Raw genomic sequence first — 26,260 nt, 5'->3', positions numbered from 1 at the left:
TATTCTTGAGCATACTAAACCTCTCTAAATGCTCATATATCCTGTCCCTCAGGATCTTCTCCATCAGTTTACCAACCACTGAGGTTAGACTCACCGGTCGGTAATTACCCGGGCTATCCCTTTTCCCCTTCTTGAAAATAGGAACCACATCCGCAATCCTCCAATCCTCCGGCACCTCTCCCATCTCCATCGACGACGCCAGAGGCTCTGCAATCTCTTCCCTCGCCTCCCACAGTAACCTGGGGTACATCCCATCCGGACCCGGCGACTTATCTATCTAAATAAACCAAATAACCTACCAAATAAACCTGTTGGACTTTAACCTGGTGTTGTGAGACTTCTTAAGGCATGTATTGCCCATCTCTAATTGACATTAAGAAGGTGGTGTTGAGCTCCGTTCCTGAACGACTTGTTATAATTCAGGTCAGAAAGTCTGTCTGGATCATAGGTTTTGCAATTTAAATTTGGCTAGGGCAAACACTTCAGGTATGATTCAAAGAACCCACAAGGGAGCTTTTATCAAATAAAGATTATTTAAAAATACAGTTAACATATAGCAATAACTTTTACCAATCACAAATGAGGCAAAAAACAACCATGATATTGTATAACCCCTGACAAATATATAATGTTCCAACCAAGCAAACCTACTTGAACAAAAATCTTGCCACAGGTTTAACACACAAAATATGAATGCTCGTATGATGTTGGAACTTGGTGCCTTGGTTGGATGCTGCAGCTCTCTTGATGCAGACACAGACAAGCTTGAAGTCAGAATAGTTTCCCAAAACACCAGGGAGAGAGAGAGCGACTCTGGGTACTAACTAGCAAATCACTAACAGCAGAATTGTCACTGCAGGAAGGCAAGGAGTCTTGCTTGCAGCTAGCCAGCAGAATTTACAATACCAGGGAGAGAAAGAGAGAAATTCTGCTTTTCAGTCTGATGTCCAAACACCACCTAAACTAAAACAGATGCTCAAAACTAAAAATGCAATAACTCTTGTCACCTGACCTGTCAATCATTCTTTCCCCTAACAATGCAGGGTCATTAAAAAATCCCAGAAAGTACCTGAGGCCCTGAGTAAAAATAAAACCCCATTTAAACCATTGAAGCAGCAGTAAAAGGCCTTTTAGCAAACAGCTTGACAACAATAAAAAAAAACCTGCTTACAAACTGCAGCGGACGTGATTTCAAAAAAATTTCTTAAGGTACATTAGCGTCACACACTGTAATCCATGTGGTTTAGATATACACTCAATACGGTTAGCGGGGGATTTTGAGCCAGGGAGGTGTTTGACCCAGCAACAGGGAAGGAGGGGAAATAATTTGAAGTCAGGATGTTCTGTGACTTGGAGAGAAATTTGCAGGTAGTAATGTTCCTATGCGTCTGCTGCCTTGTATTTCTCGGTGCAGAGGTCATGCGTTTTCAAAAATGCAGCAGTTCAATGTTATCACAGCATTACAGGCAGAGTCTAGTTATTTCTTTGTGTGTTCTTTGGGAACAATTTGAACACTTATCTGCCATTTGAAATTAAGTGGCTTCAGGGGTGCCTGTTTTGGCTATCTTTCTGTAGTGCTTCTGATTTCAGGCTAATTTTGTGTACATCACCAAGAAAAACATGTGAAGCACTTTTATGCAGCATCTCTATGATCACTATCTAAATTGTGGAACCTCGCTCATTACTGCAATGAAGTAATCAGATTAGATTTTATGCTTGCATGTCAGGAAGGACTTAAAGCCACAGCCTTCCAACTCTGAGGCAAGAGTGTTACCACTAAATAAGGCAGTTACATTCATTCTATCCACAGAGTGTTGGTCAAAAAGGCAAAGAAATTGTGCTTTTGAACTGCACAATAAAGCATCATGTAGTTCAGAGAATTGGGCACAAGTTCATTTAGTGAGTCCTCTTTTAGCATTTAAGGTGGGAATTGTGCTGCCTTTAACATTTTGTTTTGATGGTTCATGGAATAATATAGCTATGGTTTCACTTTGTATCTAAAATGTTGATAGTCGAATGTGTTCCAGAGTATGTCATAATTCGAGTTCATGCCTACACACACACATTTTATAGTGTACGTTAGGCTTAATGGGCTGCTTCATCCCGACTAATGTATGCCATTTTATTATTTTATGCTTTCCATAACAGAACAAAAGCTGCTTGTTAGGCTGCTTAAACTTATTATGGAGACTTGTTTAATTTCCTCCACCCAAAACAGTCTGAGTCACTGGAAAGGTATGCTAATTGCCATACTTTAAACAATTTCACGAAGAAAAACATGCACAAGAGCAGTATAAGATGCATGAAAGAAAGCTATAACTAAGTCAACAACTTTATACTGTTGAGATGACAGAATTTTCAAACTTCAGCATCGTTGCCGGAAGAGCATTCGTGAAAAGTAATGAACGAAGAGAAAGGCAGGAAATAGCAGTAAAGAAAATCTCTTGATAGTTTTCTTGGTATCAAAATGTGCAACTTACTTCAAATTGTAGAAAGGATGAGAAGAAATAAGTACAGATTTAGCTTAAATGTCTGGAAAATTCTAACTTGAAAGAAACCAAGTGCATAAATAGAGGCAGTAGATGATTTTGCCAAGTTTGGCACAAGTGAGAAACGGTTTTGATTCAAGAATGTTTTGTGGGTGGAACTTAGAATTTGTGGGGAAAAAGATTGCTTTTTAAAGAAATTTTGTCAATACCATGAGCATGATTCCGTTATAAGGAAAGCTTTTTGGGCTTTTAAAAAAGGGTGTAATGCTATATTGCCTCAACAAATGTAATTTAACTTGTTTGGTATAACGTTAATATGTACTGAATTATTCATTTGTGTTTGAAGCCCTAAGTTATTTTCTTCCTTTAATTAAGTGCTCCAACATCAGTTCTATGTTTTGGCAGCAATTTTGAGAAAACCTATGTCCATGAAGCAGGTGTGGGTGTTCACGACACAAACCATAAATTCATATGTGTTCTGTGTCACAATAATTAGTGATTTTGTGGAATGGAGTTGCGTATGTTTTATGTTATGAAGAAACATCCTGCGTTTATTTATGACCCTTTTACATTCTCAGGATGTGCCAGATCACTTTGCAGTCAATGAAAGAGCTATTAAAGTGCAGTATTGTAGGGGAATTTACGATCAAGGTTTTTTTTTGTTGTCTGAGAAAATATTTGGAGATAGGAGATTCTCTTATTTGGATTTTCATCTGCTACATACCATCCCTGGGTAGTAGACCAGACAGATTGGCTGCCTTCAGACCTTTTGTAGATCAGTCTCAGCGTAATCCACGATGTTGCTTGTGGAAAGCACAATCATCAACTCTAAAACATCAGATCAAAAGAAAAAATACAAATTCTGGAAATGTACTGTGGGTGCATATATGTTAAAGGGTAGGTCAATGTTTTAGCATAAGCATCAGGACTGAAACAGATTTCCCCTATTTCTGTGACTGAGACTAAGGGGGCGATCTTGTGAAAAAAATTCTAGTCCAAAACGCACGTGAAAATGGGAAAGTTTTGGATCCTTTTTTTTTGGTGAGTTCAAATGTTGAATCTTATGCACCTTATGCATGAAAAAAATCCTGAAATCTGTTTCTTACTGGAGGGGGAGGGGTTGGGGCTTAAATCACCAGAAAGCTGGCTGATAGCAGCAGAGATCGCCATTGCTCATGTACAGGTCTCTGTTTTGAGAGCAGCAAAGACCTGTCACATAGCCCCTGCTGCATATAGCTGGCTTCCGTGGCCTAAATCTGACACCCCACCCCCTCCCCAGCCAGACTGATTGCCACCCGCTCTCGTCCCCAGCCCCACCGAAAGCTATGCAGAGTGGCAGCGGTGCCCCCCCTCCCCCAATGATCACAACTGCAGAGTGCGCAGTGGTCCTCCACTCCACTCCCTGATTGGCCTGCCCAGTAGGCCCTGCCCAAGGGGCACCTTCCCCTTTCCCCCAACCTCCTGGGGGGACCTCAATGGCCTCCATTTCTACCAGTGAGGCCATCATGTCTAGTCCCCTAGGTGATCATATGTGATCCTTGCTGGAGAGAACCTCCCCTGGTGAGGCCGCACAGGCAAGTAAGCTCGGATGATTGAGTCCAGGCTCACTAATTCTAATAACCCAGCCTATTAAATGCTGATTTTAAGATTATACACATTATTACTGGATGGTATACTTTCATAAACCTTTGAAAATATTACCCAAGAACATCATTCTCCCAGTGATTCTGCTTCTTGGATTGAAATGGACTCTTGGTGGGATAGACCATCTTTCCTTCTGAGAGGCTTAACTTGGCTTCTTTCTTCTACTGGATTGAAACACTTAACATTTAGCCTTCAGGCGCAAGTTTTAATGAGAAATGATGCAATTTTTCTTATTGTGAGCATGGGGACCAGTAAGGGCTTGCATTATTTCTATAGTTCTTTGAAGACGGTCAGGAAAAACTCTCCCATATTGCAGAAAGGAAAATCAGAAATAATTGGTTATGGGCATACTGTTCTCAAGCCACCTCAGGAGTCTGATTTATGTTCAGCACAATGGTTTGCATTTTCCCAGTTCATTTGGTAGACAAATAGGGCCACCATACATTTTCTGAGTATACTTCCCCATTTTCTGATGTTTCGACGTAAATGGCTTCCACAGCATGTTTATCATGAGTAGCTTTGCACAGGCTAAAGGTACCAGATCACAGTTGCAGATTAGTTTTTAATTGATGCACTGTGCTTAACTTCACATTCACGATTTCTGGGATTGAGATGTTGCTAATTAGAACCATAGAAAATTACAGCTCAGAAACAGGCCTTTTGGTCCTTCTTGTCTGTGCCGAACCATTTTTTGCCTCTTCCCACTGACCTGCACTTGGACCATATCCCTCCACACCCCTCTCATCCATGAACCCGTCCAAGTTTTTCTTAAGTGTTAAAAGTGACCCTGCATTTACAACTTTATCCGGCAGCTCATTCCACACTCCCACCACTCTCTGCGTGAAGAAGCCCCCCCTAATATTCCCTTTAAACTTTTCTCCTTTCACCCTTAGCCCATGCCCTCTGGTTTTTTTCTCCCCTAGCCTCAGCGGAAAAAGCCTGCTTGCATTCACTCTATCTATACCCACCAAAATCTTATACACCTCTATCAAATCTCCCCTCAATCTTCTACGCTCCAGGGAATAAAGTCCCAACCTATTCAATCTCTCTCTGTAACTCAGCTTCTCAAGTCCCGGCAACATCCTTGTGAACCTTCTCTGCACTCTTTCAACCTTATTTACATCCTTCCTGTAACTAGGTGACCAAAACTGTACACAATACTCCAAATTCGGCCTCACCAATGCCTTATATAACCTTACCATAACACTCCAACTTTTATACTCAATACTCCGATTTATAAAGGCCAATGTACCAAAGGCACTCTTTACGACCCCATCCACCTGTGACGTCACTTTTAGGGAATTCTGTACCTGTATTCCCAGATCCTTCTGTTCAACTGCACTCTTCAGAGTCCTACCATTTACCGTGTACGTTCTACTTTGGTTTGTCCTTCCAAAGTGCAATATCTCACACTTGTCTGCGTTAAATTCCATTTGCCATTTTTCAGCCCATTTTTCTAGTTGGTCCAAATCCCTCTGCAAGCTTTGAAAACCTTCCTCACTGTCCACTACACCTCCAATCTTTGTATCATCAGCAAACTTGCTGATCCAATTTACCACATTATCATCCAGATCATTGATATAGATGACAAACAACAATGGACCCAACACCGATCCCTGCGGTACACCACTAGTCACAGGCCTCCACTCCGAGAAGCAATTTTCCACAACCACTCTCTGGCTTCTTCCATTGAAAGACAGTAAGAAGTTTAACAACAGCAGGTTAAAGTCCAACAGGTTTATTTGGTAGCAAAAGCCACACAAGCTTTCGGAGCTGCAAGCCCCTTCTTCAGGTAAGTTCTTCCATTGAGCCAGTGTCTAATCCAATTTACTACCTCCCCATGTATACCTAGCGACTGAACCTTCCTAACTATCGTTTTTTTTTCCCCGACGAGAGTTTATTTACAGCAAATAAAATTGATGCGCGTTATCACACACGAGGCTTGATGCTCAGGAAATAAAGGCTTTTATTTGCTGTAACAATGCAGCTACTAATTATATACACGATCCCAGACTGAGGGGTCCCAGCCAGAGCAGAGACCTTTATACCTCTCCCAGGAGGCGGAGCCCGACTGGGATATACCACAATAACTATAATACAAGGTGTAACAGCCCAACCCTAACCCCAACAGCAACAAGTAGAACAACCCATCCCTAACCCCAACAGCAACATATATACATACTTGTAGTACTGGCCAGACCCTGGCTCAGTACTATCTAGTGGGAACCAACGATGGTTCACCACAGGGACCTTGTCAAAGGCCTTGCCGAAATCCAGGTAGACAACATCCACCGCCTTCCCTTCATCCACTTTCCTGGTAACCTCCTCGAAAAACTCTAATAGATTGGTCAAACATGACCTACCACGCACAAAGCCATGTTGACTCTCCCTAATAAGTCCCTGTCTATCCAAATATTTGTAGATCCTATCCCTTATCACACCTTCCAATAACTTGCCCACCACCGACGTCAAACTTACTGGCCTATAATTTCCCGGATTTCTTTTGGAACCTTTTTTAAACAACGGAACAACATGTGCCACCCTCCAATCATCCGGCACCTCCCCCGTGAATACTGACATTTTAAATATGCCTGCCAGGGCCCCTGCAAGTTCAACACTAGCTTCCCTCAAGGTCCGTGGGAATACCCTGTCCGGTCCTGGGGATTTATCCACTCTGATTTGCCTCAAGACAGCGAGCACCTCCTCCCCTTTAATCTGTAAAGGTTCCATGACCTCCCTACCAGTTTGCCCCATTTCCGTAGACTCCATGCCCGTTTCCTCAGTAAACACGGATGCAAAAAAACCATTTAGTATCTCCCCCATCTCTTTTGGTTCCATACACAGTCTACCACTCTGGTCTTCAAGAGGACCAATTTTATCCCTCACTATCCTTTTGCTCCTAACATACCTATAGAATCTCTTTGGATTTTCCTTCACTCTGTCTGCCAAAGCAACCTCATGTCTTCTTTTAGCCCTCCTGATTTCCCTCTTAAGTAGCTTCTTGCACTTTTTATACTCCTCGAGCATCTGATCTGTTCCTTGCTGCCTGTACATTTCATACAACTCTCTCTCCCTCTTAATCAGTGTTACAATGTCCCTCGAGAACCAAGGTTCCTTATTCCGATTTACTTTGCCTTTAATCCTGACAGGAACATACAAACTCTGCACTCTCAAAATTTCTCCTTTGTAGGCCTCCCACTTTCCATTTACATCCTTACCAGAGAACAGCCTGTGCCAATCCACACTTCCCAGATCCCTTCTCATTTCATCAAATTTGGCCTTTTTCCAGTTCAGAACTTCAACCCGAAGACCAGATCTATCCTTATCCATGATCAGGTTGAAACTAATGGCATTATGATCACTGTATCCAAAGTGTTCCCTCACACTCACATCCATCACCTGCCCTAACTCATTTCCCAATAGGAGATCCAACATCACATCCTCTCTAGTTGGCACCTCTATATACTGATGTAGAAAATTCTCCTGAACACATTTTACAAACTCTACCCCGTCTAAACCTTTAACAGTATGCGAGTCCCAATCTATATGTGGAAAATTAAAATCCCCTACTATCACAACTTTGTGTTTCTTGCAGTTGTCAGCTATCTCTCCGCTGATTTGCTCCTCCAATTCTTGCTGACTATTGGGTGGTCTATAATACAACCCCATTAATGTGGTCTTACCTTTCTTGTTTCTCAGCTCCACCCATAGGGCCTCTGTAGACAAGCTCCCTAATCTATCCTGCCTGAGTACCGCTGTAACATTTTCCCTGACCAACAATGCCAGCCCCCCCACCTTTTATCCTTCTGCCTCTATCCCGCCTGAAACATTGGAACCCTGGAACATTGAGCTGCCAGTCCTGCCCCTCCTGTAGCCAAGTTTCACTAATGGCTATAATGTCATATTTCCATGTGTCTATCCACGCCTTCAGCTCATCTGCCTTCCCCACAATACTCCTGGCATTGAAATAGACACACCTCAAAAGATTATTTCCACCACACTCTACCCTTCCATTTGTGATTTTGCTTGAACTAACCTGTCTTTTTACCCCTGCTCCACTATCTGCTCTGGCACTCTGGTTCCCACCCCCCTGCAAATCTAATTGATCAAACAGAAACCCTCAATACTGTAATTAAGTTACTGAATTGCCATAGGTCCCCTGGTTATCTTGGTTCAGAGATAGCAAGTTGATCTCTGGACATCAATGGACAGTTCCCACGGACCAGTATAAATCTGAATTCATAATCTAAACTGACATTTCTGTGAAATAATGGAGTGCTGTATTGTCAGAAGTGTTGTCTTTCAGAACTAACTTGCTTGAGCGTAATGCAGTTGATGTTGTGTGTGCTGACTTCCAAAAGGCATTTGAAATAGTGCACATATTAGGTTTGCCTGCAAACTTGAAGCCCATAGAGGGACAGTGCAGCATGCATGTGAGAGCATGAGTGACAGAAAACAGTAGTAGTGAATGATTGTTCTTTTTTCAGACTAGAGGAAGGTTAGCAATGGGTTTCCCCCATCAGTGCTTTCTCTGCACCTAGATTTGAATGTACAATTTTGGATGACACACAATCTTGGAATTATTGTAAACCGTGAGGAGGATAGTTTTTAACCACATGCTGTAATCATCAAGCGAAACAATATCTTCTGCAGTGGCTAAATGGAACTCACTGAGCCCTCTACTGAATTTTGTCAGGCTGCAATCTTCAGTGATGTGAGTCATTGATTGGGGCACACCACAGCTATAGTCTGGGTTCCCTGCAAGGCCCACTTGTGCTGATTTGCTGGACAATGACCTTGGCGAGTATAGAAATGTTGGGGAAGCCCAAAGTGTGGCAGGTTGAAGCCAGGTGATGAGGAAGTGGTTTTTAATGGTGGATTATTGGTTCCACTCCTGCTACCGTACCATCCTGCTGTTATTCCTTGGCACGGTAGTCTTAACCATACATGCTGGTGTGATGAGAGGCAAGCTACAGATGGACTGGTAGGGAGGATGGTGATACATTTCAAGAGGACATAAGCAAGCTGGTGGAATGAGCAGACACCTATCTTTTGATGGCAGAACAAAGAGAGGCAATATAAATTAAGGAATACAGTACTAAATGGGTGCAGGAACACATCCTGTGTGCCAGGATGTGATGTTGCTGCTGAATTAAAAAGCGTTATTCAAACTGAGGTGCTGAAATGGTGATACATTATCACAACTAAGCTGGTCAAGTATCTTATGATTATGAAGTAAAGCTAGGAAAAGGTCGAGCGGTGGTTAGAGTCTGAGATTTACAGCATGGAAACAGGCCTTTTGGCCCAACTTGTCCATGCCGCCCTTTTTTTGAAAACCCCGAAGCTAATCCCAATTACCCATATTTGGCCCATATCCCTCTATACCCATCTTAGCCAGGTAACTGTCTAAATGCTTTTTAAATGACAAAATTGTACCCACCTCTACTACTACCTCTGGCACCTTGTTCCAGACACTCACCACCCTCTGTGTGTGAAAATTGCCCCTCTGGACACTTTTGTATCTCTCCCCTCTCACCTTAAACCTATGCCCTCTCGTTTTAGACACCACTACCTTGGGAAAAGATATTGACTATCTAGCTGATCTATGCCCCTCATTATTTTATAGACCTCTACAAGCTCACCCCTCAGCCTCCTATGCTCCAGAGAAAAAAAGGTCGCAGTCTATCCAGCCTCTCCTTTATAACTCAAACCATCAGGTCCCGGTAGCATCCTAGTCAATCTTTTCTGCACTCTTTCTAGTTTAATAATATCCTTTCTATCATAGGGTGACCAGAACTATACACAATAATCCAAGTGTGGCCTTACCAATGTCCTGTCCAACTTCAACAAGACGTCCCAACTCCTGTATGCAATGTTCTGACCAATGAAACCAAACATGCCGAATGCCGTCTTCACCACTCTGTCCACCTGTGGCTCCACTTTCAAGGAGCTATGAACATGTACCCCTAGATCTCTTTGTTCTGTAACTCTCCCCAACGCCCTACCATTAACTGAGTAAGTCCTGTCCTGGTTCAATCTGCCAAAATGCATCACCTCGCATTTATTTAAATTAAACTCCATCTGCCATTCGTCAGCCCACTGGCCCAATTGATCAAGATCCTGTTGCAATCCGAGATAACCTTCTTCACTGTTCACTATGCCACCAATCTTGGTGTCATCTGCAAACTTACTAACCATGCCTCCTATATTCTCATCCAAATCATGAATATAAATGACAAATAACAGCGGACCCAGCACTGACCCGAGGCACACCGCTAGTCACAGGCCTCCAGTTTGAAAAACAACCCTCTACAATCACCCTCTGGCTTCTGTCATCAAGGTAAGAAGTCTCACAACACCAGGTTAAAGTCCAACAGGTTTATTTGGTAGCACAAGCCACTAGCTTTCAGAGCGCTGCTCCTTCATCAGGTGAGTGATGAAGGAACCTTCAACATGTCACCCCAGTCCAACATTCTGTCATCTCCACATTCTGTCATCAAGCCAATTTTGTACCCATTTAGCTACCTCACCCTGGATCCCGTGAGATTTGACCTTATGCAACAAAGACCTTGCTAAAGTCCATGTTCTCTTAATTCGGGATGGCATTACAACAAGAGAGATTGGAAAACTCAAATGGGAAAAGGTAGCCTAGATGAGGATTTCTGAATATTTTTGGGGAGTTTCTTAGTGCAGCATGTCCTAGAGCCAAACAGAGAGCAGGCTATGCCAGAGCTGGTATTGTGCAACAAGATGAGATTAAATAATCTTGTAGTGAAGGCACCCCTAGGTAGCACCAATGATAATATGATTGAGTTTTTCATTCAGTTGGAAGGAAAGAAGAGTGAGTCTAAGCCTAGTATGTTCAACTTAAAATAAGGGCAATTCTGAGGGCATGGAAGCAGAGCTAGCCAAGGAGAACTAGCAAATTAGGTTAAGGTGTAGTTCAATAGAGGTGCAGTGGCAGACATTTAATGGTGTATTTCAGAATGCACATAAGAGATACGTTTCAAGGAGAAGCCTCCCATCCATGGTTAACTAAAGAAGTTACCGATAGTATAGAAAAGACACAATTGTGCAAAGGTGAGTGGCAGGTTAGAAGATTGGACAGAATATAAAAAACAACAAAAATTACTAAATGATTGATGAAAGAAAAGTTAGAGTATGTGAGAAAGTTAGATAGAAATATAAAGACAGATAGTAAGAGTTTCTATAGATACTTAAAAATAAGAGTGTGCTGGTCCTATATGTGGAACTAATAATGGAAAATAAGATGTCAGATGAATTGAACATGTATTTTTCATCGATCTTTACTGTAGAGGATACAAGTAACATGCCAGAAGTAGCTGTAAATCAGAAAATGGAAGGGAAGGAGGAACTCAGCAGGGAAGTGTACAGAGCAAATTGTTGGAATTGTGGGCAAATATTCCAGGGTCTTTAAAGAAGTAGTTGGGGAGATGGTTGATGCTTTTAATTTTCCAGAATTCTCTAGACTAGCAGAATATTCCATTAGATTGGAAAATAGCAAATAGAAAATAGCAGTTGTCTGGCAGATGGAGTACAATGTTGGTAAATGTGAGGTCATCCATTTTGGTAGGAATAACAGCAAAATGGACTATTATTTAAATGGTAAAAAATTGCAACATGCTACTGTGCAGAGGGACCTGGGTGTCCTTGTGCAGGAATCTCAAGGAGTTGGTTTGCAGGTGCAGCAGGTAATTAAGAAGGCAAGTGGAATTTTGTCCTTCATCGCTAGAGGGATGGAGTTTAAAAACAGCAAGATTATGTTGCAGCTGTATAAGGTGCTGGTGAGGCCACACCTGGAGTACTGTGTACAGTTTTAAGAACATAAGAACATAAGAAATAGGAGCAGGAGTAGGCCATCTAGCCCCTCGAGCCTGCCCCGCCATTCAATAAGATCATGGCTGATCTGACGTGGATCAGTACCACTTACCCGCCTGATCCCCATAACCCTTAATTCCCTTACCGATCAGGAATCCATCCATCCGCGCTTTAAACATATTCAGCGAGGTAGCCTCCACCACCTCAGTGGGCAGAGAATTCCAGAGATTCACCACCCTCTGGGAGAAGAAGTTCCTCCTCAACTCTGTCTTAAACCGACCCCCCTTTATTTTGAGGCTGTGTCCTCTAGTTTTAACTTCCTTACTAAGTGGAAAGAATCTCTCCGCCTCCACCCTATCCAGCCCCCGCATTATCTTATAAGTCTCCATAAGATCCCCCCTCATCCTTCTAAACTCCAACGAGTACAAACCCAATCTCCTCAGCCTCTCCTCATAATCCAAACCCCTCATCTCCGGTATCAACCTGGTGAACCTTCTCTGCACTCCCTCCAATGCCAATATATCCTTCCTCATATAAGGGGACCAATACTGCACACAGTATTCCAGCTGCGGCCTCACCAATGCCCTGTACAGGTGCATCAAGACATCCCTGCTTTTATATTCTATCCCCTTCGCAATATAGGCCAACATCCCATTTGCCTTCTTGATCACCTGTTGTACCTGCAGACTGGGCTTTTGCGTCTCATGCACAAGGACCCCCAGGTCCCTTTGCACGGTAGCATGTTTTAATTTGTTTCCATTGAGATAGTAATCCCATTTGTTATTATTTCCTCCAAAGTGTATAACCTCGCATTTCTCAACGTTATACTCCATTTGCCATATCCTCGCCCACTCACTCAGCCTGTCCAAATCTCTCTGCAGATCTTCTCCGTCCTCCACACGATTCACTTTTCCACTTATCTTTGTGTCGTCTGCAAACTTCGTTACCCTACACTCCGTCCCCTCCTCCAGATCATCTATATAAATGGTAAATAGTTGCGGCCCGAGTACCGATCCCTGCGGCACGCCACTAGTTACCTTCCTCCAACCGGAAAAACACCCATTTATTCCGACTCTTTGCTTCCTGTCGGATAGCCAGTCCCCAATCCACTTTAACACACTACCCCCAACTCCGTGTGCCCTAATCTTCTTCAGCAGCCTTTTATGGGGCACCTTATCAAATGCCTTTTGGAAATCCAAAAACACCGCATCCACCGGTTCTCCTCCATCAACCGCCCTAGTCACATCTTCATAAAAATCCAACATGTTCGTCAAGCACGACTTTCCCCTCATGAATCAATGCTGCGTCTGATTGCTCGAACCATTTCTATCCAGCTGCCCTGCTATCTCCTCTTTAATAATGGATCCCAGCATTTTCCCTACTACAGACGTTAAGCTGACCGGCCTATAGTTACCCGCCTTTTGCCTCCTTCCTTTTTTAAACAGCGGCGTAACATTAGCCGTTTTCCAATCAACCGGCACTACCCCAGAATGCAACGAGTTTTGATAAATAATCACTAACGCATCCACTATTACCTCTGACATTTCTTTCAATACCCTGGGATGCATTCCATCCGGACCCGGGGACTTATCCACCTTCAGTCCCATTAGTCTACCCAGCACTGCCTCTCTGGTAACATTAATTGTATTAAGTATTTCTCCTGCTGCCAACCCTCTATCGTTAATATTTGGCAAACTATTTGTGTCCTCCACCGTGAAGACCGACACAAAAAACTTATTTAAAGACTCAGCCATATCCTCATTTCCCACTATTAACTCCCCCCTCTCGTCCTCCAAGGGTCCAACATTCACTCTAGCCACTCTATTCCTTTTTATATATTTATAAAAACTTTTACTATCATTTTTTATATTAATTGCTAGCCGAGCTTCATAGTCTATCCTTCCTTTCTTTATCGCTTTCTTAGTCTCTCTTTGTTGTTTCTTAAATTTTTCCCAATCACTTGTTTCTCCACTATTTTTGGCCACTCTGTACGCAGCTGTTTTTATTTTAATACTCTCCTTTATTTCCTTCGTTATCCACGGCTGGTTCTCCCTTTTCTTACAATCCTTGTTTTTTGCTGGAATATATTTTTGCTGAGAACTGAAAAGGATCTCCTTTAAAATCCTCCACTGTTCCTCAGCTATCCTACCTGCCAGCCTGCTCTCCCAGTCTACCTTAGCCAATTCATCCCTCATCCTATCATATTTCCCTCTGTTCAAACAGAGGACACTGGTTTGGGACCAAACTTTCTCCTCTTCCATCTGAATCAGAAATTCGACCATATTGTGGTCACTGGACCCAAGAGGGTCCTTCACAATAAGATCCTTAATTCTACCTACCTCGTTACACAATACCAGATCCAAAATAGCTCGTTCCCTCGTCGGTTCCGTAACATGCTGTTCAAGGAAACTATCCCGACAGCATTCTAAGAACTCTTCCTCCATTCCACCCTTACCGACTTGAGTCTGCCAGTCAATGTGCATGTTGAAGTCCCCCATGATTATTGCCGTTCCGTTTTTACACGCATCCCTTATCTGCTTGTTTATAGCCCTCCCTACCTCAACATTATTATTTGGGGGCCTATATACCACACCTACTAGTGTCTTTCTCCCTCTACTATTCCTCATCTCTACCCATAATGATTCCACGTTTTGTTCCTCAGAGCCTATGTCATCCCTCAGTACTACCCTGATATTATCTCTTATTAATAGCGCGACCCCAGCACCTTTTCCTTCCTGTCTATTCTTCCTAAATGCCTGATACCCCTGGATATTCATCTCCCAGTCCTGGTCACCTTTCAGCCACGTTTCTGTAATGGCCACTAGATCGTACCCACTTGTGCTGATTTGCACCATCAACTCATTTACCTTGTTCCGAATGCTTCGTGCATTCAGGCAAAGTGTCCTTATTCCAGCTTTTATCTGGACCCGCTTTGATGAGTCGCGAACACCCTCTCCCTCTACTCCCTTATCTAAATTACCGCCTTCATTCACTTGCACCCTCTCCTCTACCATTAATTTTGTAATTCCCCTTACCCCTGCATCCTCCACCCCATCAATTAGTTCCTTGATCCTAGTCAACTCTTCTAGCTCCCCTCCCCCCAACCTATCTAGTTTAAATTCTCCCCAGTAACCTTAGCCAACCTACCGGCCAGGATATTGGTCCCCGTGTGATTCAAGTTCCACCCGTTTTTTGTATACAGATCACCCCTGCCCCTAAAGAGGTCCCAATGGTCCAGGAACCTGAATCCCTGCCCCCTGCACCAGTCCCTCAGCCACACATTCATCTTCCACCTCACTCCATTCCTGCCCTCACCTTCCCGTGGCACAGGCAGTAATCCTGAGATTACTACCTTTGCTTTCCTCTTTCTCAGCTGTCTCCCTAATTCCCTGTACTCCCTTTTCATGACCCCTTCTCCCTTCCTAGTTTTGGTCTCCTTACTTGAGAAAGGATACACTGGCACTAGAGGAGGTGCAGAGGAGATTCACTAGGTTGATTCTGGAGTTGAGGGTTGGCTTATGAGGAGAGACTGAGTAGACTGGGGCTATACTCATTGGAATTCAGAAGAATAAGGGGAGATCTTATAGAAGCATCTAATATTATGAAGGGAATAGATAAGATAGAAGCAGGGAAGTTGTTTCCACTGGCAGGTGAAACTAGAACTAGGGGGGCATAGCCTCAAAATAAGGGGAAGCAGATTTAGGACTGAGATGAGGAGGAACTTCTTCACACAAAAGGTTGTGAATCTGTGGAATTCCCTGCCCAGTGAAGCAGTTGAGGCTACCTCACTGAATGTTTTTAAGGCAAGGATAGATACATTTTTGAACAGTAAAGGAATTAAGGGTTATGGTGAGCGGGCGGGAAAGTGGAGCTGAGTCCACAAAAAGATCAGCCATGATCTTATTGAATGGCGGAGCAAGCTCGAAGGGCCAGATGGCCTACTCGTGCTGCTAGTTCTTATATTCTTATGTAACTTCTTCATTCAAAAACAATAGGAGACAGAAAACCGGAAGCTGCAAGCCAGTTAGCTTGGCATCTGTCCGAAGGAAAATATTAGAAGCTATTACTAAGCTAGTATAGCAAGGCACTTGGAAAAATTCAAAAGTAATCAGGCAGAGTCAACATGGTTTTGTGAAAAGGAAGTCATGTTCAACGAATATATTGGAGTTCTTGGAAGAAGTGGAACCAGGTGATGCAATGTACTTAGATTTCAAGAAGGCATTTGATAAGATGCCACATCAAAGGCTATTGTGAAAATAAAAGCTCATGGGGTAAGAGGTAACATTTTTGGCTAGCTAACCCAGGAAACAGAAGGTAGATCAGTGCTGGGGCCACAACTTTTACAATTTATATAAATACCTTCATCCAAGTTATGGTTGCTGAATTGGCTGATGACACAAAAATAGGTCAGAAAATACGATTTGAAGAGGACATCAGGCAAAAGGATATAGATAGGTTAAGTGAGTGGACAAAGACCTGACAAATTAAGTATAATGTGAAATTGTCCATTTGGCAGGAAGAATAAAAAAGAAGCATATGGTAAGGGGTTACAGAGCTTGGAGATGCAGATGGATCTTGGTCTCTGTCCTAGTGCATGAATCGCTCCTAATTCGATTGTTCATATGTAAATACTTGGTCACTTGTATACTGGCCCTCTACTCTCCTGCCTGCTCCAACTTGCAAAGCAAACTCATTTATGGCTGACAACCATTGAACTTTGCATTCCACCACCAGTTCTTGCCTGCAGACAGTGCTGAACTCCAGCCTGGATGGGGCCTTTGCATATTAAAACTGCATTTCATGCTCAGGACCCAGAAATTTTCCAGATTGAAAATCCAGCCCCAGTTGTGCATGCCGTGGAGATTCTGCATAATATCTCAGCAGAAAGATGGCACTTTGCATGATGCAGCTCTCCTCTAGTACTACACTGATATGTCACCTAGCTTGTGTCCCCAATCCAAGTATAGAATTTGTCACCCAGAACCTTCTGATTCAAACAGGAGGGCTGCCACTGAATTTACTGTGATAACTATGAATTTAAAACAAAAATCCAGCTGCTTGTTCTGTATGGTTTTGTCATTTTGCCTTCTGTTCTGGCTGATTTCTTCAGTCTAAACCAAACTTGTATATGTTGTGATTTTACTGCAATGTCTGCATTGTAGTTGTGCAAGACAAGTTTGCAAGAATTTTAAGATTTATATGTTAATCCATGAAACCTTATTATTGAAGTTTTGATATGAAACCAAAACTCTTTTATGTTTTTTGACAGGAGTTGCTGAAAGATCCTTTGTACACTGGATTAAGACACACGAGAGTGAGAGGTCAAGCATATGATGACCTTTTGGATGAGTTTATGCAGGCTGTGACTGAAAGGTACAGACCTTTTGTATATAAACTTGCATTTCCTTCCTCTTAGAATTGGTCAGTAATCTCTCATATACAAAGTTTGTTCCCTCTGTCTTTCACAAATTTTTGGTTATTTCTATTTAGCAATACATTTATCGCAGGTTACTTTGTGATTTACTCTGAAATTTTCCAGACATTTCTGGAGCCTATTGGGTGAAAATGTGAGAGACTTGTTTTTTTTCTCTTCCTGTAACTTTAGCAGTCCTCTGTGTCATTCTTTGACATGATCAAATTCCATTATAGTCTGCTTTATGTGTAGGAAAACTTAGTCATCAGTCTTTTCTTAGTGGTTTCACCCACAGGTTCCTGTTCATAGTAACTGAATCTCAGTACAGTGTGGGTGAAAGGGTTTAATCTGCTGAATGTGATATTTCAAAAGTGTATTGCAAAATATGCACTCGTTTCCTGATTCCCCAGTCCAAATGGGCCATATTTAAAATCTCATAATCTTGCAATGACAATCAATTTTTGCATTTCATTTCATTTCATGGAGTACATAAACGTGAAATCTCTGAAAAATGGGGGGACATGTTTAATTTGAAGACTGAAAGTTTAAGATAAGATTTTGTTGTCTTTTGTATTGTTTGCAGTTGGCCCATTACTACAGTTCAAGCATATTCCAACACAGTTTTCTCCTTTAAGTGACTCAATGTCAGTTTCCATAAGTGCCCTGTGCCCTTTTGATTTGAAGTCAACATTTTCCCGAGAATTATTGGCTGATCCTCAGCTTTTTAATGGCAAATAATTTACTGGAATTAACACAGAATTTCCTCAGAAAATATCAGCTTGAACTATTCATTTATAATTGAATATTGTTTAGTCACAAAAAGAGTTAGGCATTATATGAGACGATTAGGATTGAGAAATTTGTCTCGAATTTCCAATCAACGTGCCAGATATTCAGCTTGTCTAAATTTATTGGAGTGGACCAATCTCTTGGGGTAAGCTTTTAAACATCCTGCTATCATCTCTTTAGATCTGTGAAATGTCTTAGGATGTTTCCCTGTGTGAAAGGTGACTTTTCAATGCAATTTGTTTTAATGTGTCGCAGTGGTGTAGTTGATGTCTGATATTTGGAACTTATGTTTTAGTCTACGAGCACAGCAGCCCCAATTCACACAAACCATCCCTGAGGAGGACGCCTTGAATGCTCATTGGAAAGTGCACGCCCATTGAACTCTTTGTTTTCATTGCATAATTTTCTCATAAAGACCACCCTGGGGAAACCAGATAAATCTGATCCAATGCAAACATTTTCGTAGCTCAAGAACAGTTTTGAACATAAATGTACAAAATTGAGGTTGGTTTGTCAGAATGAGGGTAAAATGGCAATAGACATGTCATAATCTAAACTACAGGTTTCTTTAAGTTTCCACTTTTATTACATTACACAAAAGCACAAATGGGAATAATGGTGATTTAGAAATTTCCCCTTCCCTGCCCTAAACATTTTTGGCATTTGATTTAGTACTTTTGTAATGCATTTTGGAGACTCTGCCCCACTTATGTGAAGTTGAATCTCTATAATATTGAGTCAAGAAAAATTTATCATTCGGTCAACTTTAATTCCTATTCCAGTAATGGTAAGGTAGGAGATGGCATTAAACAGGAAATTCGATATGCATGTAACAAGGATGTTGCAGTAATCATGCGTGACTTTAATCCACATAGAGCCAAATATGGGATCAAAGGTTATGGGGAGAAAGCAGAGTTAGGCTATTGAGTTGGATGATCAGCCATGATCATGATGAATGGCGGAGCAGGCTCGAAGGGCTGAATGGTCTCCTCCTGCTCCTATCTTCTATGTTTCTATTTCTAATGATTGGGTGAATGGAATTAGTAACAATACTGTGGCAGAAGAATTCCTGAAGTGTGAGTTTTTTTTAAGACCAGGATGTTGGGGAATCAACTAGGAAACATGCTATCTTAATTTTGATATGATGCATTGGTGCCAAAGGTTGTGCAGGGTCCATTAGGGAACAGTGATCATAACACAGTAGAATTCTTCATAAGGATGGAAAGTGAAGAAGTCTGATCTGAACTAAGTTCCTAAATCTAAACAAAGGAAACTCTGAAGGTATGAGGTGTGATTTGGCTAAGATAGATTGGGGAACTTCATTAAAAGGCATGATGATGGATAGGCAATGGCTAATATTTAAGGAAATGTATGCATTGCAACAGCTATACATTCCTCTCTGGCACAAGAATCCCAGCAAGTGGCCTAAACATGGCTTACAACAGAAATTAAGGATAGTATTAGATCCAAAGAGGAGTCATATAAAGTTGCTAGTAAAAGTAGCAAGCCGGAGGATTGGGAGAAGTTCAGTATTCAGCAAGGGAAGACAAAAAGATTTGATTAAGAGGGGAAAAATAGGAGTATGAGAGTTAACATAAAAGTAAACCGTAAAGGCTTCTGTTGTACCTGTTAATTCTCAGATACTTTCGACCAGTTTGCTTACTCCAGGGTTTTACCCTGGTGCCCTTATTTGCAAGATGGACAAAGGACAATCACAAGTAAAGGTTCAACAAGTTTATTAATAATAACACTATTAACCCTTAAATTACCCACATAAGAGGATACCCCAGATTCAAGTATACTACCCGCAAAGATGGTTTGGTTAAACTGCAGGCTCGATTCTGGGTCCCTCTGGTCTGTCGTCATGAAGGTGAGTCTCGATGGCAGCTGCTTCCTTCCTTCTCTGGTCCATCTTCCGAATGGTCAAGGTCGCCTCCCTGGTCGACTCTTCGCTGCTGGTGTGTATGAAATGTGTACCTTTATCCCCCTGCCTGCCTGCCTGCCTTTCTAGAAACTTCTCTGGTTTCCGGCCAATGAGGTCCCAGGAGGGGGTTCCAATACCCAGTGGGTTTCTTGATGTCTGCCTGACAGAACACTGGGGCCCGCCCCCAGGTGTCCATCTCCAGGCTGTTGCTTACATGTAACCAGTTGCCAGATAAGGTAACTGCAGGAACTCTAGGTGACAGAAAGTCTGACCCGATCTGGGTTTCAAACAATAGTCTGGTACATTTCAATGGGGTGCGATGAGCTCCTGCTGGGTCTGAGTGCAATGATCTTTGATGGGCCAGGCCCAGACATGTTTGTGTATTTGTACAATTGGCCTGCCCGAAGTTTGACTGTGTTTGATTTTAATATGCCCAATTCTTTGATTTAGGATATCCAATTTAATCAGCCTTAAAACTAGGCCCTGATTATATTACCACACTTCTATAAATATATAAGATGAGTGAAGACAAATATAGGTCCATTGCAGTCTGAAACAGGAGAATGTATAATGGAGAACAAGGAAATGGCAGAGCAATTAAATAACTGCTTTAGTTCTGTCTTCATGGAGGAATATGCAAATATCTTTCCAGAAATGTTAAGGAATCAAGGGTCCAGTGCGAAGGTGGAATTGAAGAAAATTAGAATTAGTAGAAAGATAGTTTTAGAGAAATTACTGGGACTAAAAGCTGATAAATCCACAGGGCCCGATTATTTACATCCCAGGATACTAAAGGAATGGCTGTGGAAGTAGTGGATGCATTGATTGTCATCTTCCAAAATTCTGTGGATTCTGGAACAGTCCTGGCAGTTTGGAGGGTAGCAAAAAGGAGGGAGAAAACCGTAATTATAGATCTGTTATCAGTTGAGGGGAGATGCTAGAGTCTATTATAAAGTATGTGGTAACAGGACACTTAGAAAACATCAACAAAATGAGACATGTTCAATATGGATTTATCAATGTGACGCTACTGTGCCTTTAAGAAATGTATTTTTAATCATATTCTCTGCAGTTATATACAGCTTTGCTTTTTTTCACTGGCTGCCTTATTAGATGTCCTTTGATTGCTGTCTAAATGGGGTTTTGTTTATCTTTAATCTGGGCCTAATGCATTCTCTGCGAGTTTATGATCTTTTGAACTGTTGTAGGAAGAATAATTGACAAGTCAGGTGGGACAGTTTTTTCTCCCAAGAATTCTTTCACTTTCAGTTTTGGCAGCTGGGTTGTTAGAAGTTGTTGAGCTCCAGACTGAAAAACAGTATTTCTATATATAAAAGCAAATTACTACAGATGCTGGAATCTGACACCAAAAGAGAAAATGCTGGAAAATCTCAGCAGGTCTGGGAGCATCTGGAAGGAGAGAAAAGAGCTGACGTTTCGAGGTTTGACAAAGAGTCATCTGGACTCAAAAAGTCAGCTCTTTTCTCTCCTTACAGATGCTGCCAGACCTGCTAAGATTTTCCAGCATTTTTTCTTTTGAGCAGTATTTCTGTCTCTCTCTCTCTCTCTCTGGCATTACAAGCTATACTGGTGAGTTGTTTGCAGTTTTTCTTGCCTTCCTGGAGCGAAAACTTCGCTATTGGCAGTTTGCTTGCTAAAGGCAAGCAGTGGCACTATCTCTACCTCGAGAGGTACTGGGATTTCCAAATGGAGAAGCCAGGGTTTCAATCCTTGAAGCAAAGGACTAATTCGCAGCAGGTGTTACAGTGCTAGAAAATCCAGCATCATGAGCATTCTTATTTCCTATGCTAAACCTGGGATGGGTGCATGCTTATAAGGAGGTTGGTTTGGTTAGAACCGTGCATTTCGTTGTGGTTTATACAATATCATGGTTTGTTGTTTCTTGTTTGTAATTGGTAAAAGTTATTGCTCATTTTCTTTATGTTAACTGTATTCTTAAATAAACTTTGTTTGATAAAAGCTCTCTAGTGGTCATTTGAAGCATATCTGGGGTGAGACATCTTATGCTTACCCTAGCCAAATTAGAAGTGCAAAACATATGGTCTCGGCTGACTTCATAAAATATCTTGGAGTTTCAAACCTGGATTATAGCATGAAAGGGAAACCATGTTTGACAAACCCACAGGAGTTTTTGAGAATGTAATTGGTAGAATAGATGAGGGTGAACCAGTAAATGTGGTGTATTTGGATTTTATGAAAGCTTTTGATAAAGCCCCAATAAGGGTGGCACGGTAGCACAGTGGTTAGCACTGCTGCTTCACAGCTCCAGGGTCCCGGGTTCGATTCCCGGCTCGGGTCACTGTCTGTGTGGAGTTTGCACATTCTCCTCGTGTCTGCGTGGGTTTCCTCCGGGTGCTCCGGTTTCCTCCCACAGTCCAAAGATGTGCGGGTTAGGTTGATTGGCCAGGTTAAAAAAATTGCCCCTTAGAGTCCTGGGATGCGTAGGTTAGAGGGATTAGTGGGTAAAGTGTGTGGGGGTGGGGCCTGGGTGGGATTGTGGTCGGTGCAGACTCGATGGGCCGAGTGGCCTCCTTCTGCACTGTGGGGTTTCTATGATTTCTATGAAGGTTTGAAAGCTTTTAAAGTTTATTTATTAGTATCACAAGTAAGCTTGCATTAACACTACAATGAAGTTACTGTGAAAATCCCCTAGTCACCACACTCTGGTGCCTGTTCGGGTACACTGAGGGAGAATTTAGCATGGCCAACGCACCTAACCAGAATGCTTTTCAGACTGTCGGAGGAAACCGGAGCACCCGGAGGAAACCCACGCAGACATGGGGAGAACGTGCAGACTCCACACAAACAGCGATCCAAGCTGGGAATCGAACCTGGGTCCCTGGCACTGAGGCAGCATTGCTAACCACTGTGCCTCCGTATAAGAGATTAGTGTGTCAAATTAAAGCACATGGACTGGTGATAATAGATTGGCATGGATTGAAAATTGGTTAACAGACCAGAATGCATCTTTTTTTGAAGTGGCAGGCAGTGACTAGTGGGGTCCTGCATGGATCAGTGCTTTGAATTTGCTGATGACACGAAACTTGATGGGAATGTGAGTAGTGAGGAAGATATTAAGAGGCTTCTGGTGATTTAGACAAGTTTAGTAAGTAGGAAAATATATGGCAGACGCAGCCAAACATGGATAAATGTGAAGTTATTCACTTTGGATGAAGAAACAGAACGGCAGAGTATTATTTAAATAGTGATAGATTGGTAAACGTGGACGTACAAAGGGACAGAGGTGCCCTAGTACAGCAGTCATGGAAAGCAAGCATGCAGCTACGGCAGCTAGTCAAGAAGGCAAATGATATGTTGACCTACATTGTAGGAAGGAAACTTCAGTACAGGAGTGAGGGTATTTTACTGTAGCTGTACAGGGCCTTGTTGAGGCCACACCTGGAGTATTGTGTGCAGTTTTGGTCTCCTTATCTAAGAAAGGATATACTTTCCATAGATTGCAGCAAAGGTTCACCAGACTAATTCATGGGATGGCAGGATTGTCATATGAGGAGACATTGGGTGACTGGACCTGTATTTGTTGGAATTTAAAAGAATGAGAGAGGATCACACAAACAATAATTGCAATAGGCAAGCTACCAGACATGGTAAACTCCAATTTAAGTCAACCATTGCACCAAGGAGTGGCAGCTGAGGATCCATGGCAGAAAACTTGGTAAGAATATCGACCAGAAACCACTCATTCATTGTAGACCCTGACTGCTCATTAAACTGGTGACCATGACCCTTTTAAATTGTTTCTGGACTGGCCAAGGCCTCTGTGTGCCACCCAGCATGAGAGGGTTGTCAAGGTCATCCAACTGTTGAAATAATGACTCATTGTCGAGTAGTGACCGCTGACTAAATTTGAAGGCAGGTGAAAGGGACTCCACCTAGCCACTGACTATATGACTGTGCACATGCTAAACAAATAAGTTAAAGTTCAACTCAAGCTAGTGAAAAGCTATCTAAGCTCCACATCACTGTGTTACAGTACTGCATTGTTGGCAAGTTCTTTCTGTTACAAAACCATGGTAATTCCAAAAGGGGTGTGTTACCTGAATCCTCTGAATAAAACCAGCAAACACGTTCACACCAGGGTGCAAAGGTACATCCAATTTATTGTTTAAAGAAGCAGCTGCAACCTGTAATAAAGGAAGCAAATTTCACAGCCAGCTATTCTCCAGAAAGTTTTTTAAAGGAAGGGCTTTCAGAAACTGTATTTTAATAGCCCATTTGTTAGATTACTTTCAGGACAAACACTCCAAATACACCCCCATAATTGGAACTCTTGAAAACAAATGATAATTTAAGAAGAAGTTGCCTCCTGTTTGCTTATTAGCAATGAGTAAGTAAGATTCCATTCATTCTAGTCGCACCCTCCACCTTATCTCTTGTCCCGCCTAGCAAATGATTTGGTTGTTTGAAGTCTTCAATGTCAGTAATTGTTTTCTTGGTACAATATTGACAGTTGGCATGCCCATGTTAACTTGGTCCACACTGTTGATGTGGAGTTTGCACGTTCTCCCCATATCTGTGTGGGTTTCCTCTGGGGACTCTGGTTTCCTCCCACAGTCCAGAGTCCAAGGATGTGCGAGGTAGATTGGCCATGCTAAATTGCCCCTTAGTGTTGGGGGATTAATAACATAAATATATGCAGTTACGGGGATAGGGCCTGGGTGGGACTGTTGTCGGTGCAGGTTTGATGGGACGAATGGCCTCCTTCTGTACTGTAGGGATTCTGTGGTCAACTAGGAACTTGGTCTCAGCAGGAGATTCCTAGGAGGAGAGTGGAAACACTTGAGGATATCTTCAAAGCATCACTGAAGAGATTAACACCCCACCGATTCATAGGAGACCCTGGCTTGTGACCGACCAAAATAGAGAAGATCAGGAAGCACTGAAAACGTCAAAAGACTTTGTTGGGAATGGGCAGAGGTGAAGTTGAGATGTTGGAGAGAGCACATCCCAAACAACACAATGATTAAACTATGCAAGCCAAGTCTCTCACATCAAAGGAATTTGAAATTAGTTGACTAGTAGACCAAAGGCAGAGTTTTTTGTCCTGATATGGGGGTGAGTACAAAGGTAGTTTCAAATGAAGCCTTGCAGAGGACAGTGAGATTCCTGCAGGACAGGGCATCACTGATTACCTCTATGTTGCCATTGAGTCAGAGTGAGTGACCAGGGAAATTCATCAACAGGAAGAATTTCCATTCCTTAAAGGGTCAGCTGGCGTGCTACCACAAAAATCTTTCTGCTGATGTGCACTCATTTCCTGGCAGTTACCATGATACTTTTGTTCTTTTGGAGTCCGGGATACTACGGCTCTTCATGTCATCATTGAAGGTTGGTGTTGATTCTGGAGAACAATATCTCTCGAAGAGATAGCTACTTACTACTTTGCAATGCCCTCTGACTGTGACAACCAAAGTCATCTGTTCACAAGGACCGTTATTAGGCAAGCCTTATGTTTATGATAATGTGGTTCTGGTACCTGGACTGGTGAGGTGGTGCTGCAAGCGTCCTGCATGTTATTGTGGTCTCCTTTACTCTTCATATCATGACTCCCCAGATAGGAGTAGAGCTTGAACAGGTAGGTGCTAGATTGACTCAGTTCATTGGAGGAAGCAGAAAATGCAGAACAAAAGGGTGCCCATGCTGAGGAAGGAATTGCCTGCGGCTGGCTCAGGAGGCATTAATGCCATCTTTCATCTCAATACCACTCATCCAGGAAGACTGTGTTCTCTGGCGCTAAAGCTGCTTGTGAGAACACTTCGATTGAAGACACAATCTTGATCAGATCCATTCTTTCTGCAGTGCATGATGCTCATTTGTCCAATGACCCAGTGTCCTGGTTGAATGATTCCCTTCACAATTTCTTTCTTTTTCCAGTTTTTTTTTTGGAGATTGGAGGCTCGTGTCTGGGCTCATGGCTCAACATTTCCAACATTATTATGAATGAACAAATGAAATAAGCCCCAGTGACCCACTCAGTGCTATGACCTTTGCCCTCAACCACCGCTGCACTGTGCATTCTTTGTGGTCTAGAATCAGTTGAAGGCAGCCAGCTTGCGTTTCTGCTTGTAGCTGAGGCACTTGTGGTGGTCATTCTCTTAGTATTGTGCCAGTGGAGGCACC

The 26,260-nt window shown here is 42.4% G+C and overlaps 1 protein-coding gene across 1 annotated transcript in view; it reads left to right on the top strand.

Moving 5' to 3' along the window:
• Positions 1-26,260, top strand: part of me1 (malic enzyme 1, NADP(+)-dependent, cytosolic) — a 558,590-nt gene that overhangs the window by 331,675 nt on the left and 200,655 nt on the right. The window contains exon 6 of the mRNA XM_078212605.1: positions 17,242-17,345. Coding sequence (XP_078068731.1) covers positions 17,242-17,345 — 104 coding nt within the window. The remainder of the gene's footprint in view (positions 1-17,241; positions 17,346-26,260) is intronic.

This window comes from Mustelus asterias, chromosome 5 (assembly GCF_964213995.1).
Source record: "Mustelus asterias chromosome 5, sMusAst1.hap1.1, whole genome shotgun sequence".
Taxonomy (NCBI): domain Eukaryota; kingdom Metazoa; phylum Chordata; class Chondrichthyes; order Carcharhiniformes; family Triakidae; genus Mustelus; species Mustelus asterias.
Note: the sequence above shows the minus strand (reverse complement) of the source record. Positions and strands in the feature narration are given on the sequence as shown.